Below are 22,091 nucleotides of genomic sequence, written 5' to 3'. Positions count from 1 at the left end.
GTAGACTGTTCTTGTATTGTTTCTTTCCCATGCTTCTTCAGCTTCACTAGCCTTACTTTCTATCCAATTTTACTTATATTTTTTGCATTGTTTCTTTACTGCTTTGTCAAGGTTCCTGTAGGTTTGTTTGGTTTCTTCAGTCGCATGTTGTAGTACTAGAGTCTTGTTTTCTTCTTTTGTCTATAATTTTCCATGTTTCTTCTGAGATCCACTCTTCTTTATTGCTGCCTCTCTTTCTTATCTTTTCAGCTTCTTCTAGCATAGCTGTTTTGAAAAGATCCCAGTATTTTTCCACTTTGTTTTCTTCAAGATCTTTAAGGGCCTCAAACCTATTCTTGACCTCTATCTGGTACTCTTTTCGTATTCTGCAATCTTGTAGTTTCTGTGTATTGAATAATCTCAGTCTGTGTTCTTTCTTTTTAAGCACTTTAAACTTCAATTTGATGTTTGCTTTCAGTGAATACTGATCGCTCCCTATATCGGCTCCTCCGAATACTTGTGTCTAACACTGATGTCTTCCACCTCTGACTAACACAGATATCGTAAATCTCATTTTGTATATGGCTATCTGGTGAAATCCATGTCTTTTTGTGTATGTTTTTATGTTGGAAGAAAAAATTGCAGATGCGAAGATTGTTTTCAGCACAAAATTCAAGAAGTCTTGTGCCATTGTCTGTCGTTGTTCCAGATGTATGTGGGCTGATGACTGTTTCCCAACCTCTTCTTTCATTTCAAAGATCTGGGAATTAAAATCTCCCATAACCAGGACAAGATTGTGGTTTGGTATTTCTTTCATTACATCGTTCAATTTTGTATAGAATCTCTCTTTGTCCTCTTCATCTACATCGTTTGTTGGAGCATATGCCTGAACTATGGTGCCCTTAATGTACTGAAAGTGGAATCTAGCTGCCAGTAGCTTATTTGATATTAGCTGCCAATTCATAAGTGATTTCTTTGCAGCACTATTCATGATGATTTCTACACCTCTTTCATGTTTGGTTCCACTGGAATATAACATTGTTTTTTCTCCAGATGTTATCATACCTTGATCTTTCCATCTAACTTCACAAAGTCCTAGGATGTCAATTTTATATCTACCCATTTCTTTGATTAGCTGTGCTAGTTTTCCTGCACTATTTAGAGTTCACACATTTCAGGTAGCTATGGATGTACTCTTTTTGGCCATTACTTTTTAATTACAAATTAACTGACAAAAATTCATATACATTATTTTAATACAGTTCACTGAGAAACTTTAAGAAAAAAATTCATTTCCAAACTGACATCACAACAGGTCACTACCATAATATAAATATTAACCATCGCCACCTGAATATACCTAGCCACCTACTTTACTATTAGCTTCCTGTATCTATTTATATGTTGGAGATACACCACCCTCAACTGTAATATTTATGCTTTAGCAGACTGCTCCTAATTTTTTACACGTAAACAAAATGTCTGCTACTGCCTTGATTTTCTTCTAGAAACCAAACTACTGTTACTGAAAAAATCAGCCTGTTTATATGATTATTATATAGAAATAAATCTTTATGAATGGAAAGCTCTCAATTGACAACCATGCTTATTACATTTAATTGTTAGAAACCTACTTGTTCTTCTCTTTTTTGTTTCCGAAGCTGGATTCCATCCTCTTCTCTCCGTCTGCGCATTTCTTGAGGATTGAGTGCATTGTTCTTGTAACTTTTCATTCTATAATTATCTTTTCCTGGGCTCGCCATCGTGTCTATAAAACAAAACAAACAAACAATGGGATTTTTACCTTCCAAAAACCTGTATGGGTTGTGAACCTTTGGGGCACAGGCTGTGTCTTCCCACCAACAATAAAGCCCAAGTTTCTCAAGAAGAGGTGTAAAAACCTCTTTGCCCAGGCTTTTGCTAATTAATGTATTCAGGCCACTATCAAGTTTCCATTTTTCTGCTGAACTCTGTTCATTTTGTAACTTCATCCCTCCACCAACCTGGCTGTTTTGTCTGTCTGTTGCATCCTGACACCTAGATAATAAACTCTTTGAGACAGACACACAAACTGGGTGAGGCAACATCTTTTATTAGACAAACGTCTGCTGATGAAAGAGACAAGCTTTCTAGCTACACAAAGCTCTTCTTCAGCTCAAAAAGAACAGGAGTACTTGTGGTACCTTAGAGACTAACAAATTTATTCGAGCATATATACAGAGAAGGTGGAAGTTGCCATACAAACTGTAACAGGCTAATTAATTAAGATGAGCGATTATCAGCAGGAGAAAAAAAAAACTTTTGTAGCGATAATCAAGATGGCCCATTTAGACAGTTGACAATAAGGTCTGAGGATACTTAACGTGGAAATAGATTCAATATGTTCAACAGAAGTTGGTCCAATAAAAGATATTACCTCACACACCTTGACTCGCCAATATCCTGGAGACAACACAGCTCTAACAACACTGCATAGATCTTTGAGACAGACACTATCATCTTTGCTATTTGGCTGTACAGCTCCTGGCAAAATGACACACAGAATGGGGTTTCTAGGTATACAGTTATCCCATGATTTCCCCATCTCAGTCCTGCACGTTTGTGGCATTATATGGGTTTGACTGGAGACGTTTCAGAAATATAGCTTCTAACCCAAACCATATGAAGTCCACCCAAACCCTCTGGTGAGGGAAAGTGACTCGAGAAAGAAGGCAGCAAAGAGGCCATATAACTGAAATAAGACGGGGCAGTGATGTTACATTCCTTAGGCTTGCAAAGCCCCTTGATTGAGGAACAGACAATATTGCAAACAGGCCTAGAAAGGGTTTATCATTCCGGAACTGAAGCGCCATATCTGACCTGGGATGAGGGACCATCCAAACGCGGGGGCTGGGGGGGAGGTGGAAGAGACCACGCTCCGGCTCAGGGCCGGGTCTCAGGTGCCGGCCGGCCCAAGCACGGCCCCAAGAAACAAGCAGCTACGACCAATGCGGGGCCGCACCGGCTGCCCAGCCACTTCCCCGGCCCGGGTCGCCCTCGTGTCACCTGCCCGAGACCCAGCTGCTAGGGCCTGCCGGGGACGCCAGCTCTTGCTCCGCTGAGCGCCCTCGACGGCCAAAGAAGGGCGAGAGCCCCGCGGGGGCGTGACGCTGCCGGTCCCAGCGCCGGGGCGCTGCCCGGGAAACGATGGGAAGGGCCCGATCCGCCGCCTGGGGGAAGGTGACAGACGCCACCGAGCTCCGTGACTGGCCCCGGGCCGGGGCGGGCGAAACACCCCGCTCCCCCATCGTCCTCTCACCCATCGAGGCGGCGGCGGTGGTTCCCGCTGCCTCAGAAAGGCCCGCTCCGCTTCGCCGGAGCGCGGAGCAGCGCCCGCAGAGGTTCGCAATTCAAAATGGCGGCCTCAGCCCCGCTGCCGAGTCCCTCCTCCCCAGCAAGCCTTGCGCGCCGAGCTTAAGCGAGGTTGAGTCAATGACGAGACGGCGGCGCCTCAAAAACACTACAAATCCCATCATGCTCCTCGAGGGGAGCGGGCAGGCAGGCGCCCGTTGAGAGGGGCGGGCCTTGGTAGCAGGCGGGAGGGGAAAAAACAAATTGACCCTTCCAAACCGGAAGTTCTGGGGTTGGGCGATGGTTCTAGTGATGTCATGACGACAGCGCTTACCTTGACGCTGAAGCGGAAACGAAACCCCCGGGTGAAGAGGGGAAGCGGATACCAACGGCAGCCGGCCCGGGGGGCAGTTGCTGATCCGGTCCCTGGCCTGCCCGCGCCAGGCGCTGCGCACGGAGCCGGAGATGCGGCGCCACCTGCTGCGCGCGCACCAGGAGCGCGAGCCCCGTTGCCCGCTCTGCCCGTTCTCCGCGCCCGGCTACGACGAGCTCCGCGGTCACGTGGGCAGCGCGCACCCCGAGCCGGGCCCTGCCCCCGCGGGCGGCCGGCCCCAGTGCCCCTTCTGCGGGGAGACCGGCGCCTCGGGCCGCCAGGTGGAGGCGCACTTGAGGTCCCGGCACGGCCGCCTCCTGGACCCGCCGGCCCCGGGTGAGTGCGGCTCCCGCGGCTCCGCCGTGTCTCCTCTCGGGTAGATCTGCACCGAGCCCGGCTCCGCACGCCCCAGCACGCCTGTGAGCAGCCAGCGGGGGCGGAGAGCCCCAAACACCTGAGCCCTCCTGGTGTTTCGCCGCGTCGGGCCCCCCTGTCTTAAGCCTTTTCCCTGCGGCTCGGGCAAGTGTGGACGTAGCCTGCCTTTCCGTGCCGGGTGCAGCTACCTGCACCTACACGCCGCCCCAAGCGTAGACCAGCGTTTAGCAATTAGTCAGTTCAGGCAAGACGGGCTCCCCTGCCCAGTGCTCTTGCATCTGCTTAACTATGGCTGAAGGCACCGTGGTGCCTAAAGCTTCGCCTGGGCGTGACTGTTCGAGGGCCCTGGGTGGTGTGTATGGATCCGAATACTAAGTACAACACTTACTGGGGTTACGGTACTGTTTAGCCATACAAAAATATGATATACATAATAGTGGTAACTAAGGATTTTTGTGTGTGTGACAGATTCAATTACCTCTCTATTTGATGTATAAACTAATGACCAAAAAAAAAAAATCGAGAGGTTGACAGGGTCAAGTGACATATTTGACTGGAAACTATCAAGCTATTTGTGCACACTTAATGTGTGAGAAGGAAAAAGGCATTCAGCTTGAGGAAGAGAGCTCAGAAAGCCATAGAAGCTGAAGTGGATGCAGTGCCCAGCATGAGCCTGGGAAAGAAGAGGGACAAAGGTGGAGAAGACAATGAGCATCTAGGAACCCAAGTCTTAATTTCAGTGTAGTCAAAGTGTTATGCTGTAGTTAAAAGTTGATATGGAGTTCTATTCTGAACACCAATATTCAGGTTCTTGTAGCTTCAAATATGTTTAGTCCCCACATCTCAGCCAGGAAATGATTCTTTTAAGAGTGTCTAGAGTGACTACAATACATTATTGTCTTCAGTGTTAGAATTCTGTCCTAATGGAACAGTGAGATGTTTGTGTTATAAAGTCACATTTTACATATGTTCCAATGTCCAGTCAATAGCTCCAACTGTGTATATTTCAAACTGATGTTTGAGAGTATAGTGAGCAGTGGGAGCTGTAAGCATTTCAAGATCTTATGTAGCCTGGAGCATTGCTGTTGATCATGGCTGCAGGATTTGTCATATAATCCATCCCTTGATGTAGATATGAGCTTTAGAATCCAGCTTTCATTTTTGTCTTTTTTTCTAAGTTATTTTTAGCCTTTATAGAAGCACAGATTGCCTTGAAAAATGAACTGAGTGTAAATCAATGCTCTCTTGACTGCCTGAATGTTCAGGTAGCCAAAATGCTACTTCTGAAAGACATGAACTGTCCCATCTATCTTAGTGTCTTTCTCACACCTGAAGATGACTATTCAAATTTCAACATTAACTATTACATTGCAGATCATTCTAGCAGAAACATTCCTCTAATGTGCATATCTCACAGTCCCGAACTGTATTCTATGCTTCCACAAGTGTTAACAGCCCCTTCTAAACTGTCAAAACCTGCAGCTTCACTCCTGACAAATTCTACAGTACCATTTTGTACCATTACTACAAAAATTTGTGGCATAGAAAAAAAAATGAAAACATAATGACAGCATTAAATACTAGAATGTAATAAAAATAGAATGTGGAGGTGCTGCTATGCTGATTGTGCATAAAATAATTACATATTCAATTAATTTTACACACACACACACACACACAGCCCGTGCAGAATTTTGTTGCTGAATGTAGGTCCATGGACCATAAGAGGCCTTGACTCTAATCATTATTAATTTTTACTCATGGTGAGCATCACTCATCGCCATTTTCCTGCAACAGCAACGCTCCATTTGTTAATCCTCATATACATTGTGTATGTCCCAAGAAACGAAATTGAGTAATTGAGAAAGGAAAGTGAATTTTTGTCACTCTGTAAAACTATTTTTGGTTTTAACAACACATTAAAATAAAAAAAAGTGATAAGAAAAGGTCTTTGTTAAAGATACATAGACAGGATACTGTGATGAAAATGGAATAAGCAATTCCCCATTCCAGTCTTCTGGTCCTCCAAGGAAACCTTTAGCAAAAACAGTAGACAGACTTAATATATTTTATATTTCTAAGCTTAAAAAAAATTAAGCAGGAAAAATCTCTTTTGGGTGGCGGTAGGACAAACTTCCCACCTCTTTTATATATAATAAAGCAGAAAAATTACCAACTGATTGTTTTTCCTTTGCATGTTGGTTTCACAACTGTGAGGGCTGGACACCTGTTCTTTCGGAAACATGGGTTCCTCTCTTGACAGTAGACATTTCTTTCTTTTGCTTTTGAGTGTATGTTTCAAGCTAAACATCTGCTCTCTGAAGTGAAGAATTGGTAACAAGTTCTGATCATTAAGTTAAATGGGGCAGGATATTATACTTGATGAACAGTTATTTGATAGAAAAAAAGAGAATCCCTCCACCAACAGACTTGTCATAGCTTAAGTGGGAAGAGTTTAATTTTCTTAACATACAAGCTATATATAAATCCGTTTTAAGAGTATAATTACTCTGTACAGTTCATTGGGTTATCCAGTAGGAAATTCTTTTGTTGTCAATACAAAATTAACCACTGTTGTCAGCTTGAACACCACTCTCAGAATATATACTGTCAACTGCTTTTTTTCCTCATATGAAATACCGAATAATAGCATTGTTCATCACATTTAAATCAGTTCTTCTTTAAATACAGGAAATGGTCAACAGCTATATGAATGTCCAATGTGTGATCTTGTCTGTGCAAACTGTCAGATTCTCCAGGAACATGTTGACTTGCACTTAGAAGAGCACCGTTTTTCAGAAGGTACATGAAAAGATCAAAACTTGGTATTGATCAAAAGTATTTTAAATTAGTGTGTTTCTTTTATATTTATGTATCGGTACCAAAACAAATCAAGAAAAAGATACTATGAATTTTTCAAGCATTTGTCTAGGTTTGTGAAAGAAAAATTAGTACTTAACTTTATTAGGCAGATGTCACTATTAACTCTGTACTTAAGCTTACATTAAACTTGAGTCAGTAAGTGAGAGGTAAAACCCTGTAATTCCCTTTTACAGGTCACTTTCACAAATTACAATTACTGCAAACCATCACAATTTATCTTTTTATGAAACCACTAAGCAGATGTAGTGTACATATTAGGCAAAATTAAAGCATTTATAATGAGACACTTTAAAAAACCTAGCCCTGCTCACCTCATGTTTTTTCCAGCTTCCTAAAACATATCAGTCCAAATGCACACACTCTCTAAATTTCACATACGTAGGTTTCCTATGGTAAAGTCACAGTTCTTTTCTGCCAAGAGTACGTGCTGGTGCTGGTTGACCAGTTATTTGTGTCCTTTTATATGGGCCTCTCTGGTTCCCTAGCTCTGTACCCTTCTAACATATTCCCATTCAGTCCCTGACCTCAGGTTTCTTGTGTCTCACTTTCAGTCCATGCCACCCAACCTGTCATGGATCTGATAAAGTTTGTCTGTGGGAGTCCTGCTCTTTTGGAACTAGTAAGGTCCAACAGACTGGGGCTCCTCTCAAGCAAACTAAAGGAGATTCTTTTCAGACACAGAAGATGCCTCCTTGGTAGCATTTACCAGTGCTGCTTGTCAGGTAACAGTGCCCATTATGCTCCGTAGTATTAGATTACACCTACACCAATTCTGTTCAATTTTTTTTTGTTAACAACTTAGTAAAATAGGGGAATTCCTTCCCAAAAAGACTTATCCTACAGTTAAGTTCACTCAAATGTATTTCCTGTCAATGCAATCACTAAAAACACGGAAACACTAGTTAACTTCCAGATAAATTCAGTTCACATGCTTTGTCGTCCAGACATAACCCAAATCCACAGATGCCTTAGCTTCACAAGAGTCCCTTACAGTTCAATATACAGCTGTCCAGGGCATACCCATCCAGGTCCTCAAAATTGAACTGTACACACAGCCTAACATCTGCTTTAATTCTTTTGTTGTCAGTATACAGAAAGCAAACATTTTAACCTTAGCATTCACCATTTCATCCTCTACCCAGCTGTGTGTATGCAAACACATTGCTATAGGTAGATGTATATTTTATGTCAACCTATTGAAACGTGCATACATCTTCTTTTCTTTTAAAATGATACTAGTAGATATAAATGTAGGTGGAAATTTAAGTGATCTGGAACTGGCTCAGCAGCTCCAGAATGAAGAAGACAGACAGCAAGGATTAGAAGAAGCAAGACAAGAGAGAGAAGAATTCCAAAAACTGCAGGTACTGTAAATTTTGCCATGGCATCCAAATGGTACCACTGAAAATTTTTGCAACCACAAACTGAGTATCTTGGAGCTGTGTTTGTGCATTCTCAGTTTAGTTTCTCACATAACTCTTTATTTGTATCTTGCTATTTTTCACATTTTTTGTCTAGTAATTTCCTGACACAATTTGCTAGCAATTTAGTAATAACAAACTGAACAACTATAATAGAAACTTATATTGTTTTAATAACTTCATATTATAACTCAGATTAATTTGAGTAAGGTGGGACTTGGAGCCCTTCTCCATGAGTGATAAAATTGTCTGTCTTTTCATAGTTATATAGCTCTGTAATTAAATATTATGCAGGCAGAGCTGAACCTGAAATGATTAAATTTGGTAGTGTCCCAGATGTGATGTACTATAGGTGCAATGTATTTTGTACCATATGAAGAGAAAGTCATGCTTTTCTTATCTATAGTGTAAGAATAAATTCTAATACGTGGCTAGTGATATAATAAAAAGCAGTCAAGCTCTGGCTTGGAGTAGGCTGAACATAGCTACTGTGTATCTAACTCAAGAAACTCTAGTCAAGCAGCTCTATCAGCAGGTCATACTTCATTGCTTCAATCATTACTGCATCACTGTTAACAAATTTTTGACCAATGAAATTTGAGTATATAAAAAGAAAAAACTCAACTGTTTTGATTGGCTGAGTGACCTTTGTCAGAATCTCACTACAAAACAATAAGCTGGTGAAAATGCTTTGTTAGGAAGTCTCTAATTTGCGTGTCATGATGAGACTCAGGGCTGCTTTTGTGGGAAGGTAGTGTGGTCTTGGAGAAAAGGGCACAGTTTGGGAGTCAGTAGGTACTGGGTTCTAAATTTGGCTTTGCTACTGACTTGGTGTGTGGCCTTTGGGCAGGTCATTTCACTTTTGTCTCATTTTACTCAACTGTGAAATGTGAATCATCTCCCAAGGATGTTTTGAAAATTAATTAGTCAAATGTCTATACAGTGCTTTGATTATGCAAAGCACTAGATACATGTTAAGTATTATTGTTTAATTTTATTTATTTGCATTAAGTAGCTGTCATGTCTGGGTGTAGTAGCTGTCACATAATAAAGTATGAATGTAAAATTAATTCCTTTGAGAATGGGAGTTTGAGAGGTCCACATACAGTGAAAACTCATTAAAATGGTAGGCTTTATTAATTTAAATCATCATAAAAATTTCAGTAATTATGTTCATATGTTGCAATTTATTTTTGTATGCTAGAAACCAATAGTCACCAAACACTTTCCTCAGAAGGGCGCTTTGTGGCAGTCTGTTGGCAGTTCTAGCTTGACATAGCTGCAGTAGAGCACAAAATGCCACATGGCAGAATCAGTTCCACGTTTAGAGCATTTCCAAATCATTGTTAATTTGTTCACAACAATACCTGTTAATTGCATTGTTTTTCATTCACAATGATAATCAGCAGGAAGAAACACATTAAAATTATTCTTATTTTGTGCTCAACAGAGACAATATGGCTTGGATAGTTCTGGAGGCTACAAGCAGCAGTCACTAAAGAACATGGAAAGGGAAGTAGCTAGGGGAAGGATGCCGCCTTCTGAATATCATAAGAGAAAAGCTGACATGATGGAATCTTTGGCTTTTGGTGTAGATGATGGGAAAACAAAGACCTCAGGTCAGTATTTAACCTGTGTTGCTGGAGGAGCATGGATCCTTTCATCTGTTCAGCTCAGATTGATAGAGACCAAAAGTCATCATGATGGCATTGCTATGAATGCTGTTGTGTCAAATATGTTCTTGTTATTACTCATGTAGTTGGTCTTCTCGCTCTGTCTAGTTATTACTGTGTAGCTCACCTCAGTTTCTGTACCATGTATTTAGTTAGATCGGTGGCTCTCAACCTATTTACCATTGTGGACCGCATCTGATAGTACCTGTATGACCCTGAGGATGTCACGTGGGTCGCACTCTGTGCTGGTTGAGCTGCAGGTTGAGAACCTGAGCTAGATAGTTTAGAGAGGGGTTTAGTCTTAATTCAGGGCTGTGAGATATCCCTAAATACTTGTATTATCTATTAATGTAGTAGAGCCCAGCATACGCCTGACTACTTGTTTATTCCCACCTTTCTGCTATCGATGGCCCTAAAAATTAGGAATCTAACTGTCTGATCTGTCCATTTGACCCTCTGCCTGCTTGTCTGTATTACACATGATCTAATAGAGTTTCCCCTACATTTTCAGGTCTTTTTTTGCAGTTGAGTCACTTACATTTCTGTTTGTGTTCAGCTAATTCCATAAGGTTCTTTATTTAACCGTCCGTCACCAGTAACATTCACTTTCTCCTGAAGACAGTGTACTGCTTGCTCAGGAGCACGGATATAGTATGTACCAATGATAGCAATAAGACAGCAGTATGGTACCAGAATGTCTTATTATATACTCAGCTATATTTTTTTCGTTAACCCTTCCCTGCATTTTATGCCACTGAAAGTTTATCATACTGTCCACTTTTGTTTTCTAGCAATGATTCTTTTGGTGACAACTTCAATACAAACTGTTCCTAGTTAAATACAGCCCTCTTCCTACTTGGAGAGCCCAGGAAAAGATTCTTCAGTGGTAGACATTTACTTAGTACATAATTCAGATAGCATTTAGTATGCTAAAGTTTAGATACCAAGCTACTTCCAATGTGTTAAGTGTACTAAAAATTACCAATGCCTTTTTAAAAAAAAGGAATTAAAAATCCATTCATTTTATTTGCCGGCCAAAACCAGAGTTCAAGGTTTTGTTACCTTAGCTATAGTTAGCAACTACTGCTTACAGAAACTTCAATTCAGGCCTTGATAGTTAAAATTTAGCTTTTAATTCCACCTGTATTAATTGGAATTAACAAATTGGTACTTAAAAAGATTTGAGATCTTAAAGGTGAACTGCAATGCTTTTTAAACTTTAAGGGTAATGTTTATGGCAGAACAACAAATTAGTCTGTGTATGGCCTTTGGGCACTTAAATGCACCGATGAATGCAAAGCTACTTCCAAGAATATTATTGTCATGCAGAAAGAAAAGACTTGACACACCACAATGAGTGGCTTTTCTAGTTTTTGAAAGTTTGAGTTCTATGCCACTGTTTTCTTGGCCATTACTTTGGGGAATGTTGCTTCGTGAGTAATTGTTCAAGGACTGCCTTAAAAAGTGAGGGTCTGAAAGAAGTGTGAGAGGATTACTGATAGTATCCATAAGGGTGTTCGTGGTTGAAAGGGATATAGTGGTAGCATTGGAACATAATGGGGATATAGTGGTAGCATTATCTGTGGAATTACTTGTCACACAATTAGTGGTAATTAGTCACATCCCTTGTATCACTTCTGTAGTTCACAATAGACCAATTAACAGCATATGTATATATTTTCAGGCAGTGATGCTATATTGATCTTAGAAAAGACACTTGATGTGGCTCCAACAGAAAAGCTCAGGTGGATTTTTAGACTATATCAGAAATATATTGAGTCATCAAGTTACGATGTATGTGGGAGAGAAATGAAATGGCCAGATTGTCTAATGTCTGTACATGACCTAAGTTCATGGTTTAACTTACTGCTATACGCTCATTCATCAGTTCTGACCTGTGTTGTCTCTTTTATTTCTCAACCTGCTCCTAGATAGAGAGAATCTGCCCCTTCAGAATATTAACTTATGCATTGTGTAGTCTTAAAATTTATATTTTATCTTTTAGGAGTCATTGAAGCACTGTGCAGGTACTATCAAAATGAAATCAAAGATGTAAGGCGTGTATGGCTTTCTACAGGAGTGGATCACTTCCACTCATCTTTGGGAGACAGAGGTTGGGGTTGTGGCTACAGGAACTTTCAAATGCTGCTTTCTTCGTTATTGCAGAATGGCATGTATAATGACTGTTTGAGAGGTATGTACAGTGAGTTACCATTTTGAATGTTAACTTCTGTATACAACATTCTGATTAATTAGAAATCAGGGAGTGTAAACTTTGTGATACTTAATGGGTTAGTGATATCTATGAAATACTTTATTGTTAGCAGGTATTCTACAAATTTTCAGGAACAAATTTGAGACGAGATGACTGGATACTGAAGGAGACACAACTGAAATTAATATTTTAGAGTTGAGAGCTAGAAATAGAACTATATTTTTGTAATACATTAAAGCTTTTGTCTGACATTCCTGTTTTTATAAATGAAACACTGATTAAGACTTAGTTACACTTTCAGCAGTAAGAGACTGCTTCAGTTGATGGTATCAGCAACATAAAAGTTGCTTTTTTATTTCAGATATTACTTTAATTCCTTGTATTCCAAAAATTCAGTCCATGATTGAAGATGCTTGGAAAGAAGGTTTTGATCCTCAGGGAGCATCTCACTTCTGCAATAGATTACATGGTACCAAGGCATGGATAGGAGCATGTGAAATTTATTCTCTGTTAACCAGTCTCAGATTAAAGTACGTGAAGATTTTCAATAATCTCTTAAGAATAAGGGATGTTTTAGGTTCCAAACTAAACATATTGAGCAGTAACACATGATAGTACACTATACTGTTTGTCTAATTTTATAATTATAGCGCTAATAATTGACCATAGTTATGTCTCTTCTCTTCACATCAACTTTGAAGGTGTTCGAGGCGCCAAAATTCTTAATATGCTATGTTTTGTATATCAGCACACCCAAACCAATTTAGACTGTTGGTTTCTTATTTTAAATTCCTTTTCGTGAGAATGAGAACCAGGCACTCTGCTTTTGGAACTGTATAACTTATGCAACTTCATGGCTTTAAACTTGACTGATCTTTAAACACACATAAGACTGAAGCTTGGTCTACACTACAGAGTAAGGGTGACATAAAGCAGCTTAAGTTGACCTAATTATGTCAGCGTACACACTACAGCCTTGCTCCTGCCGATGTAAGTGCCCTACTACACCGACATAATAACCCCACCTCCACGAGAGGCGTAGCCCTTCTGTTGGTGTAGTTAGGACTACACAGTGTCCCTGTAGACACTGTGTTACTTACAGTGGCTGTTGGGGTTCACAGCTGTAGCTGTGAAATTGCCAAGAATGTCAATTTCATGGTTGGTAGGCTCCATGCTGTGAAATTGAGCCCAGTGGAGGGCTTACATTTGTCAGTTTCACAGCTACAGCTGTGAGCCCAGCTTACCTGCACTGAGAGCCCAAGCTCCTTGCACAGCTCCCAGCTGGAAACCAGGCTGTCCAAGCTGAGAGCCCTGTAGAGCAGAGACAATAACAGCGTGAAATTGGTGAGAGTGTCAATTTTATGGCTGTGAAATTGAGCCCAGTACTAAGCTCATAGCTGGGGCTGTCAGCCTGAGGTGTATGGGCGCTCAAGGTGTGAGCCCCTTGAGGCTGTCAGTGCCCCTCACTTGGCTATCAGTGCCCCAATTCAGTTGGTGCAAGTGCTCCTGATGAGGATGTGCTTCACCAGCAGAAGGAGGGTAGTATGGACACCAACGGATGATTGAATTACTGAGGTGCCTGTAGGGTGACCTTAGTTAAGTTGACCTAATTTTGTAGTGTAAACAAGCTCTTAGTTAAAGCACCACACAATTTGTGAATCTGCATAGATCTGCAGGCAGTTATTCAGTTTAAAACTTAGGGCATGTCTTCACTACGGCACTAAATCGGCACCACTGTCAATGCAGCTGTGTCGATTTAGCGGTCTGGTGAAGATACAATAAGTCGATGGGAGAGCACTCTCCCATCAATGCAGTTAATCCACCTCAATGAGAGATGGAAGCTATGTTGACATGAGAGCTTCTTCTGCCGACATAGCACAGTGTAGACGCTGCATTAAGTCTGTGTGAGTTACGTCGCTCAGGGGTGTATGTTTTTTATACCCCTGAGCAGCATAACTTATGTTGATTTAAGTGGCAGGGTAGACAAGGCCTTAGTAAAATTCCGTACTGCCTATGCATAAAAGTCACTTTAATTAAAGCTTCACATTCAATAAAAATTTCACAGCCATACTTCCTAATTGAGGTCTAGTCTTACGAAAAAAGTTCGAAGTGCAGCTATTGATTTGCATGTCTCTCACTGCTCAAACTTAAAGTGTGATGTAGTCCTGCCACTTTGTATAACTCAGGGTGAAGGTGAAAGGATTTTCATAAACTCCCCAAATTATCTTTCAGCTGAGACCAAGAATGGAACACTTGTAACCAAAGGGATAATTTTTTTTTTCTGGTTTTGGGCAATATAAATCACATTGCTTCTTAAGTATAGCTTTTGCTCTAGTTTTAATTTTTTTTTTTAACCATAATATGATGGTATCTGGCTGTACTGTCATCAGGCCATTCCAGACGAGCAGGGTCTGTCTCTTTCTGGTTCCACACAATTATGAAACTACTGCTAGTGCTATTTTTGTAAAGGCAGTGATAAGTGTATCTGACATTACAAAATAAAGACAAGGCACTACAAACCATTATTTTCAAACGGACAAAAAACCTGGACTTACTATAATACTCTGACTTTTCATCTTCCATCTCCTGTAGGTGTCAAATCATTGACTTTCACAAGTCAACTGGCCCCTTGGGTACCCACCCTCGTTTATTTGAATGGGTTTTGAGCTATTATTCTTCAAACAGAGAAGGTAGTACAAAGGTTGTGTGTACCCCCAAACCACCTATCTACATGCAGCACCAAGGTCAGCATAATCTGTACTAGTTTCTTGATCTCTTGTACTGAATTTTATTACATTTGTATAACATGGTATTATTTCAAATGACATTTCATATTCTCTGCCTCCTTCATCCCTATATGCAGGAAGTTTTCCAATTTATTTCCTGTTAATCTTATTTGTTATAAGAAAAGAGAAATATATAAAATAAGATTCCCATCAGATTAAAATTGTTACAGTCCACTGAAGGCCAGATTTGGGGTTTGAACTGGTTGATATCTACTTTTCATTGGCAAATAGCTTGTTAAATAAAATATTCTCATTCTTTACTTGGCCAAAGGACTTGTAGCAATAAAGTGATAAAGTAAGTCCTAGTCCCTGATGCGAGATTTTACTGTCATTATTTTGTTTTGAAATTAGGGCATAGCCGTACTATTGTTGGAATAGAAGAGAGGAAGAATAGAACATTATGTTTACTAATATTTGACCCAGGATGTCCATCGCATGAAATGCAGAAACTGCTAAAACAAAGCAGTGATGATACCAGTCTCAAACTACTTCGGAAATTTGTGGGTAGCTTAAAAGATAAGCAGTACCAAATAGTGGCTATAGATGGCGAGCTCTCACCAGAGGAGAAAGTTGTAAGTATTCCAGAAAAGTTTCTGAGTGGTAGCCCTGTTAGTCTGTATCAGCAGAAAGAACGAGGAGTACTTGTGGCACCTTAGAGACTAACAAATTTATTTGAGCATAAGATTTCATAGGCTAAAGCCCACTTCATCAGATGCATGCAGTGGAAAATACAGTAGGAAGAGAGAGACAGATAGATATAAGATACAAGATATCTATCTATATCGCATGCGCGCATGTATATATGTATACACACACACTACACAGAGAATATATACAGAGAATATGAAAAAATGGGGGTTGCCATACCAACTCTTAACTCTGTACACAGAAACGTAATAGAATTACCCGTTTGTCTTTATCAATTGTGCATAAGCACTCTGGATATCTGGGTGTGTTGTGATCTTTTTTCGTTTCCACGCCCCACACTCCAGCAAAAACACCACAAAACAAAACTCTCCTCTGTTTATTCTTCACTAATAAAAGTAAGATCTTTAAAACACTTTAGTACACATTCTTGTACTCATGTGGTTCAAGTTCTTGTAATTCTAATTAAAGGAATATTCAAGACCAAAATATATATACTAATTCTACCATTCTTAAAAACAGTTTCCTAACTCAGTTTTGTGAAGCTTGCAGCTTTATGTTTATATACATAATACTTTACATGTGTACAGCATTTTCTCCAAAAGAATACTGAGTGCTTCTCAGAAACAAAGACTAGCATACCCAATTTAAACTGTTAAGAGAATTTAATTAGATTTTATCTGCACTAAGATTAAGGCTGTAGCAATAGGTTATTGTTTTATGTGTAAACCAGTGGGGGATGACACACACCTCACCAGCATGATTCACACTGGTATTGGCTGACAGCAGAGAAAGTCTCATGACTCCTAGGTTCACTTCCTGGTTCTTGAGGGGAGTGTACTCAGTGGTTAGAATAGACCAGGGATCGGCAGTCTTCGACATGCGGCCCATCAGGGAAATCCATTGGCGGGCCTGGCCGGTTTGCTTACCTGCAGCATCCGCAGGTTTGGCTGATCGCAGCTCCCACTGGCTGCTGTTCGCCGTTCCAGGCCAATGGGGGCTGCGGGAAGCGGCGTGGGTTGAGGGATGTGCTGGTCGCCATTTCCTGCAACCCCCATTGGCCTGGAGTGGTGAATGGCGGCCAGTGGGAGCTGCGATCGGCCGAACCTGCAGACACTGCAGATAACCAGCTCAGCCCACCAGCAAATTTCCCTGATGGGCCGCATGCTAAAGGTTGCCGATCCCTGGAGTAGACTGTTTTTCCCCTGTATCTCTGTCTGTCCCTTTCCCCCTCCCCCTCTGCTGTTCTTCACTCTTTAGGTCCTACCATTCCCCTGCCCCTCTGTATTCCAGTCAGATTGCTTTCTCATCCATCCTGCCCAACAGTGGCAATATTGATAGCTTAGGAGAGACTGTCTCTCTGCTCAGTTCTGTTGCCAGCCACAGCAGTTCTCAGAAGTGTTGAAGGAGCAATTACAGGGAAAGTTCTGTTCGATCCATGCAGACGTGGGCTGAAGCATGATCAGTACAGATCATAGAATCATAGAATATCAGGGTTGGAAGAGACCTCAGGAGATCATCTAGTCCAACTCCCTGCTCAAAGCAGGACCAACACCAACTAAATCATCCCAGCGAGGGCTTTGTCAAGCCAGGCCTTAAAAATCTCTAAGGTTGGAGATTCCACCACCTCCCTAGGTAACCCATTCCAATGCTTCACCATTCTCCTAGTGAAATAGTTTTTCCTAATATCCAACCTAGACCTCTCCCACTGCAACTTGAGACCATTGCTCCTTCTTCTGTCATCTGCCACCACTGAAAACAGCCTAACTCCATCCTGTTTGGAACCCCCTTTCAGGTAGTTGAAGGTTGCTATCAAATTCCCCCTCACGCTTCTCTTCTGCAAACTAAATAAGCCCAGTTCCCTCAGCCTCTCCTCATAAATCATGTGCCCCAGCCCCCTAATCATTTTTGTTGCCCTCTGCTGGACTCTCTCCAATTTGTCCACATCCTTTCTCTAGTGGGGGGCCCAAAACTGGATGCAGTACTCCATATGTGGCCTCACCAGTGCCAAATAGAGGGGAATTATCACTTCCCTAGATCTGCTGACAAGGCTCTTACTAATGCAGTCCAATATGCCGTTATCCTTCTTGGCAACGAGAGCACACTGTTGACTCATATCCAGCTTCTCATCCACTGTAATCCCCAGGTCCTTTTCTGCAGAACTGCTGCTTAGCAGTCAGTCCCCAGCCTGCAGCAGTGTCTGGGATTCTTCCATCCTAAATGAAGGACTCTGCACCTGTCCTTGTTGAACCTCATCAGGTTTCTTTTGGGCCAATCCTCCAATTTGTGTAGGTCCCTCTGGACCCTATCTATACCCTCCAACATATCCACCTCTCCTCCCAGCTTAGTGTCATCCGCAAACTTGCTGAGGGTGCAATCCATCCCATCATCCAGACCATTAATGATGCAGTGCTCCATATATTTAGAACTCTAATAGGTCTCTGCTGAGCACTTGCAAACAAATTTTTCAGAGGTTTATAATTTGGCTAAATTTGGAGTGAACTTTTTGATCCCTAACAAAAGACACATTGTTGGTGTACCAGGTACCCCCCTCCACATGGAGGTGCTAGAGCTTCTCAACAAAATGGTTATATGAATTTTGTAATATGGGCAAAATAACTACTTCACTAATCTCATTTTTTCAGCTGAAATTTAAACCTTAGTTTAAGGTAGACACCCAGCATGGAAAAACTTCAGCATGAATGTCTAAAGTTTGGTAACGTTATAAGCAACTGCAAACAAGGTTTATAATGGAAGGAAATAGGTAACTATAACTCTAGGTTAAAGTTATTTAATACTTTTTAAAAAAAATTATAACTAATTTATAATACTATTTTGAAATTACTTAATGCTCACAATTACATAAGGTATATTCTGAGTGATATTTTTGTTCTCTGAACGCATCTAATTTTCTTTTTAAGGCTCGCTGTCAGGCTTCTCAAGTGTTCACAGCAGAACGGATTCCTTAACAGATTGCCTATTTGCTACTTTTCTCTGGAACTCAGTGGATGTGAAACTTTAAATGCATTTAGGCAGCTTTTCAATCACTGTATTTATAATGCGTTAATATTTTCAGAATTTTTAATTATACCTTGCCAAAAAATGTTTGTCATGCTAATTTTTTAATAAATATTTATGGGCTTCATGGTTGTGTACTCTATACTCTGTAGGAATATAAGGTTAGGCATTATGTTAGCCATGTAGCATAATAAAGGGGGGAATCGGTCAGTTTACTGGCGTATGGAAGATTATGTTTACTTGCTTCTGAGTGGCAACAGTACCACAAGGTTGTAACTGTAATGTGCCACTGCTGTATAGATCACCAAGGCTCTTATTTACTCTTCCACCAGTTTTTATTAGTATCTATTCTAGTATACCACCTTTTCTGTATAGGAGAAACCCTATGGGGTTAGTGCAGGGGTAGACAACCTATGGCACGTGTGCCAAAGGCGGCAGGTGACCTGATTTTCAGTGGCCCTCACACTGCCTGGGTCGTGGCCACTAGGCTGGGGGGCTCTGCATTTTAATTTAATTTTAAATGAAGCTTCTTAAATATTTTAAAAACCTTATTTACTTTACATACAACAATAGTTTAGTTATATCTTATAGACTTATAGAAAGAGACCTTCTAAAAACGTTAAAATGTATTCCTGGCACGCAAAACCTTAAATTAGAGTGAATGAATGAAGACTCGGCACACCACTTCTGAAAGGTTGCTGACGCCTAGGCTAGTGTAGCTGTTTTATTGATAACTGCCTTAACAGTTGCAAAGTTCTTGTTCTCCTATATCCATAATGTTGTCTTAGAGGTGAGGAGTTGTGCCAAGTGGTGATGGTCATGCACTAAATGTATAATGACAGGTTTCACAGTAGCAGCTATGTTAGTCTGTATCCGCAAAAAGAACAGGAGTACTTGTGGCACCTTAGAGACTAACAAATTTATTTGAGCATAAGCGTTCGTGGGCTACAGCCCACTTCATCGGATGCACAGAATGGAACATATAGTAAGAAGATTTTATATATTACAGATAACATGAAAAGGTGGAAGTTGCCATACTAACTGTAAGAGGCTAATTAATTAAGAGGAGCTATTATCAGCAGGGGGAAAAACTTTTAAAGTGATAATCAAAATGACCCATTTCAGACAGTTGACCTTGGTGGAACTGCTGCTTCTGTTTCCTCTACAGCGTGATCACATGAATCAATGTTGCAGAAAAACTTTTCAAAGAAGCTGTAGTAAAATTGTAGTACAGCTGTAACTCAAAACTGTCACTCCCTTCACAACACGTGTTGGAGGGGTTCCAGTCCTGGCTATCGAGCGAAAATGCAAGTATTTCAGGGTCTAGTGTAGTCATTCTTGGTGTGAGGGCGCAGCTGGCGGCGTGCCGACGGGAGGGGCAGTGCTCCTGCAAAGTGCTCTGGGTGGCTGGACTCTGACTTGGGTCCATATTGTCACGTCCCCGTGCAGAGACAAGGGGAGGTCGCAGAGGGCGGACCGTGCTGGTGGAGAGGCGTGATCCCAGCATCCCCCGCCGCTCGGGCGCCTGGGGGAACGGGCCTAGCCTGAGCCAAGCAGTTGTCTCCAGCGCAGGGGCCGCTCCCCTTGTGCAAGCGGAGCTGGGCGGCGTCTAGCTGCAGGAGGTGGGGGAGGTTCGTCCCGGCAGGAAACTTCCAGCGTGTCCCCCTGGCTGCATCGCGGGAGAGGAAGAGGCGGGGCCGGGATTTTGCCGGGCTGCAGCCCCGCGGCTCTCCCCGGCTCGTAGGGCAGCCGCACCGCCTCTCGGCCGACGCTGGGCAGTGCCCTCCCACGCCGGCAGCGGCATGTCCGGCGACGGGCGGCTGGCGGGCCGCGTGTGCCTGGTGACCGGCGCCTCGCGGGGCATAGGGAAGGGTATCGCGCTGCAGCTGTCGGAGGCGGGCGCCACCGTGTACATCACGGGCCGGCAGCGGGAGCCGCTGGCCCGGGCGGCGGCGGAGGTGTCGGCCCGGGGCGGGCGCTGCGTGCCGGTGGTGTGCGACTCGTCGCGGGAGGAGGAGGTGGCGGCGCTGTTCGAGCGGCTGCAGCAGGCGGAGGGCGGGCGGCTGGACGTGCTGGTGAACAACGCCTTCTCCGGGGTGGGCGCCATCGCTGCCCAGCAGGGGCTGCCCTTCTGGGAGAGCCCAGCCGCCCTCTGGGACCAGATCAACGACACGGGCCTGCGCGGCCACTACCTCTGCGCCCGCTACGCCGCCCGTCTCATGGTGCCGGCCGGGCGCGGCCTCATCGTCATCATCTCCTCGCCTGGCGGCCTGCGCTACATCTTCAATGTGCCCTATGGCGTGGGCAAGGCCGCCTGCGACCGTCTGGCCGCCGACTGCGCTGTCGAGCTGCGCCCCTACGGAGTGGCCTGCGTGACGCTGTGGCCCGGCGTCGTCCGCACCGAGGCTGTGCTTAAGGAGGCCGTGGGCTCGGGACCGTGGGGTGTGCTGCTGCAGAAGGTGATTGGTAATTCAGAGAGCCCCGAAGTGAGCGGCAAGTGCGTGGTGGGCCTGGCATCCGATCCCGCCGTCATGTGCCACAGCGGCAAGGTGCTGCTCACCCCAGACCTCGCCCGCCGCTACCGCATCCGTGATGTGGACGGGAGACCCATCTACAACTACATATCGGTGCGCAATGTGCTCGTGATGCTGATGCCAAGGCTGGCCTGCCTCTTCCGCCTCATCCCAGAGTGCGTCAGCATACCCAAATGGGCTCTCGCACTTTACTCCAGCAAATTCAGTGTCTACCCGCCCCTGCAACCAGCCCCCAAACCTGGAAAAAATGTTTGATGAATTAATAATAAAAAATGTGCCCGTGATGTTTTTGAATTTTCTGTTTCTTCATTCCTTTCTGAAAATGTGTCTTGGGGGTTGAAACTTCCCCTTTGATGCCCAGCAAGTCTTCAGAAATCTTCAAAGCTGCCTTTCCCTAGAACTTATTCCTTTTTGGTGAGGGATGCTCCCTGATTTACATATTAATTTTTCCCTTGGGGAAGAAGGGTTTGGCTGAGTGTTTCAGTGAGCCTTTGAAGTCATCTTCAAAGTTTTGCAATAATTGCTGCCTTTGTTTGTTCCTCATAGCCAAAGAGCAGCTATTCATCCTAGTTCCCCATAATGTGAAGACTTTAGAACTTTTATTAAGTGTACAACTGCTCATCCATTTCCTGGAAGATTTTTAAATTCAGATTTAATCCTTTGCTGTATAAGAGTTTCTCATTAGAATGCTTTGGATACCCATAGATTTTGGAACAAATTTATCAGCTGTAACCCATGTGGTTCCATGACATCTTGGTTTAGAAGAGGAGTTCTTTCTGTATATAATAAAACTGGGATAATGTCCTGGTTTCAGTATAATTGGCTGATTTACTTTCTTACTGCCCCAGAGCCCCTACTT

At 42.6% G+C, this 22,091-nt stretch overlaps 3 protein-coding genes across 13 annotated transcripts in view; 2 read left to right on the top strand and 1 right to left on the bottom strand.

The window, feature by feature from the left end:
- KPNA5 (karyopherin subunit alpha 5) overlaps positions 1-3,832 on the bottom strand; it is a 36,521-nt gene extending 32,689 nt beyond the window's left edge. For 3 of the 5 annotated variants that reach the window (XR_012158031.2, XM_073337121.2, XM_073337124.1), the window contains exons 1-2: positions 3,278-3,448; positions 1,614-1,747 (exon numbers count right to left, since the gene is read on the bottom strand). Coding sequence is in view for 4 of the 5 variants with exons in the window: in XM_073337121.2 (XP_073193222.1) it covers positions 1,614-1,747; positions 3,278-3,281 (138 nt within the window). In the remaining variant the exon portion in view is untranslated. The other 2 variants (XM_073337123.2, XM_073337122.2) reach the window with 2 other exon arrangements.
- On the top strand, positions 3,528-18,943 carry ZUP1 (zinc finger containing ubiquitin peptidase 1). Of its 7 annotated transcripts, XR_013635560.1 has the most exons (10): positions 3,550-4,018; positions 6,749-6,859; positions 8,180-8,304; positions 9,812-9,980; positions 12,040-12,228; positions 12,611-12,779; positions 14,842-14,993; positions 15,387-15,607; positions 18,326-18,444; positions 18,602-18,688. XR_013635560.1 is itself a non-coding variant. In XM_073337129.2 (9 exons), the coding sequence occupies exons 1-9, from the start codon at positions 3,775-3,777 to the stop codon at positions 18,647-18,649; spliced, it is 1,425 nt and encodes a 474-aa protein (XP_073193230.2). In that variant the 5' UTR covers positions 3,551-3,774; the 3' UTR covers positions 18,650-18,933. The 7 variants fall into 7 exon arrangements, 6 of the variants coding, with proteins under 6 accessions (XP_078708301.1, XP_073193232.2, XP_073193228.2 ...); XM_073337129.2 differs by lacking the exon at positions 18,326-18,444 and having other exon boundaries at positions 3,551-4,018; positions 8,183-8,304; positions 18,602-18,933; XM_073337128.2 differs by lacking the exon at positions 18,326-18,444 and having other exon boundaries at positions 3,553-4,018; positions 18,602-18,932.
- Positions 18,944-20,031: 1,088 nt separating this feature from the next.
- On the top strand, positions 20,032-21,516 carry DHRS1 (dehydrogenase/reductase 1). The gene has a single exon (XM_073337132.2). It carries the CDS (start codon positions 20,501-20,503, stop codon positions 21,485-21,487), a length of 987 nt encoding a protein of 328 aa, XP_073193233.2. The 5' UTR covers positions 20,032-20,500; the 3' UTR covers positions 21,488-21,516.
- The last annotated feature ends 575 nt before the right edge of the window (positions 21,517-22,091 follow it).

The sequence above is a fragment of the Lepidochelys kempii genome, chromosome 3 (assembly GCF_965140285.1).
Source record: "Lepidochelys kempii isolate rLepKem1 chromosome 3, rLepKem1.hap1, whole genome shotgun sequence".
NCBI classification, from domain to species: domain Eukaryota; kingdom Metazoa; phylum Chordata; order Testudines; family Cheloniidae; genus Lepidochelys; species Lepidochelys kempii.
This window is presented reverse-complemented; position numbering and strand designations above follow the sequence as displayed.

Coding starts and splice junctions, on each gene's coding strand:
- DHRS1 (XM_073337132.2), top strand. CDS start 20,501: ATGTCCGGCGACGGGCGGCTGGCGGGCCGCGTGTGCCTGGTGACCGGC.
- ZUP1 (XM_073337125.2), top strand. CDS start 3,775: ATGCGGCGCCACCTGCTGCGCGCGCACCAGGAGCGCGAGCCCCGTTGC. Junction 4,019..6,748: donor CCTGGACCCGCCGGCCCCGG/GTGAGTGCGGCT, acceptor CTTTAAATACAG/GAAATGGTCAACAGCTATAT. Junction 14,994..15,386: donor TATCTACATGCAGCACCAAG/GTCAGCATAATC, acceptor TTTTGAAATTAG/GGCATAGCCGTACTATTGTT.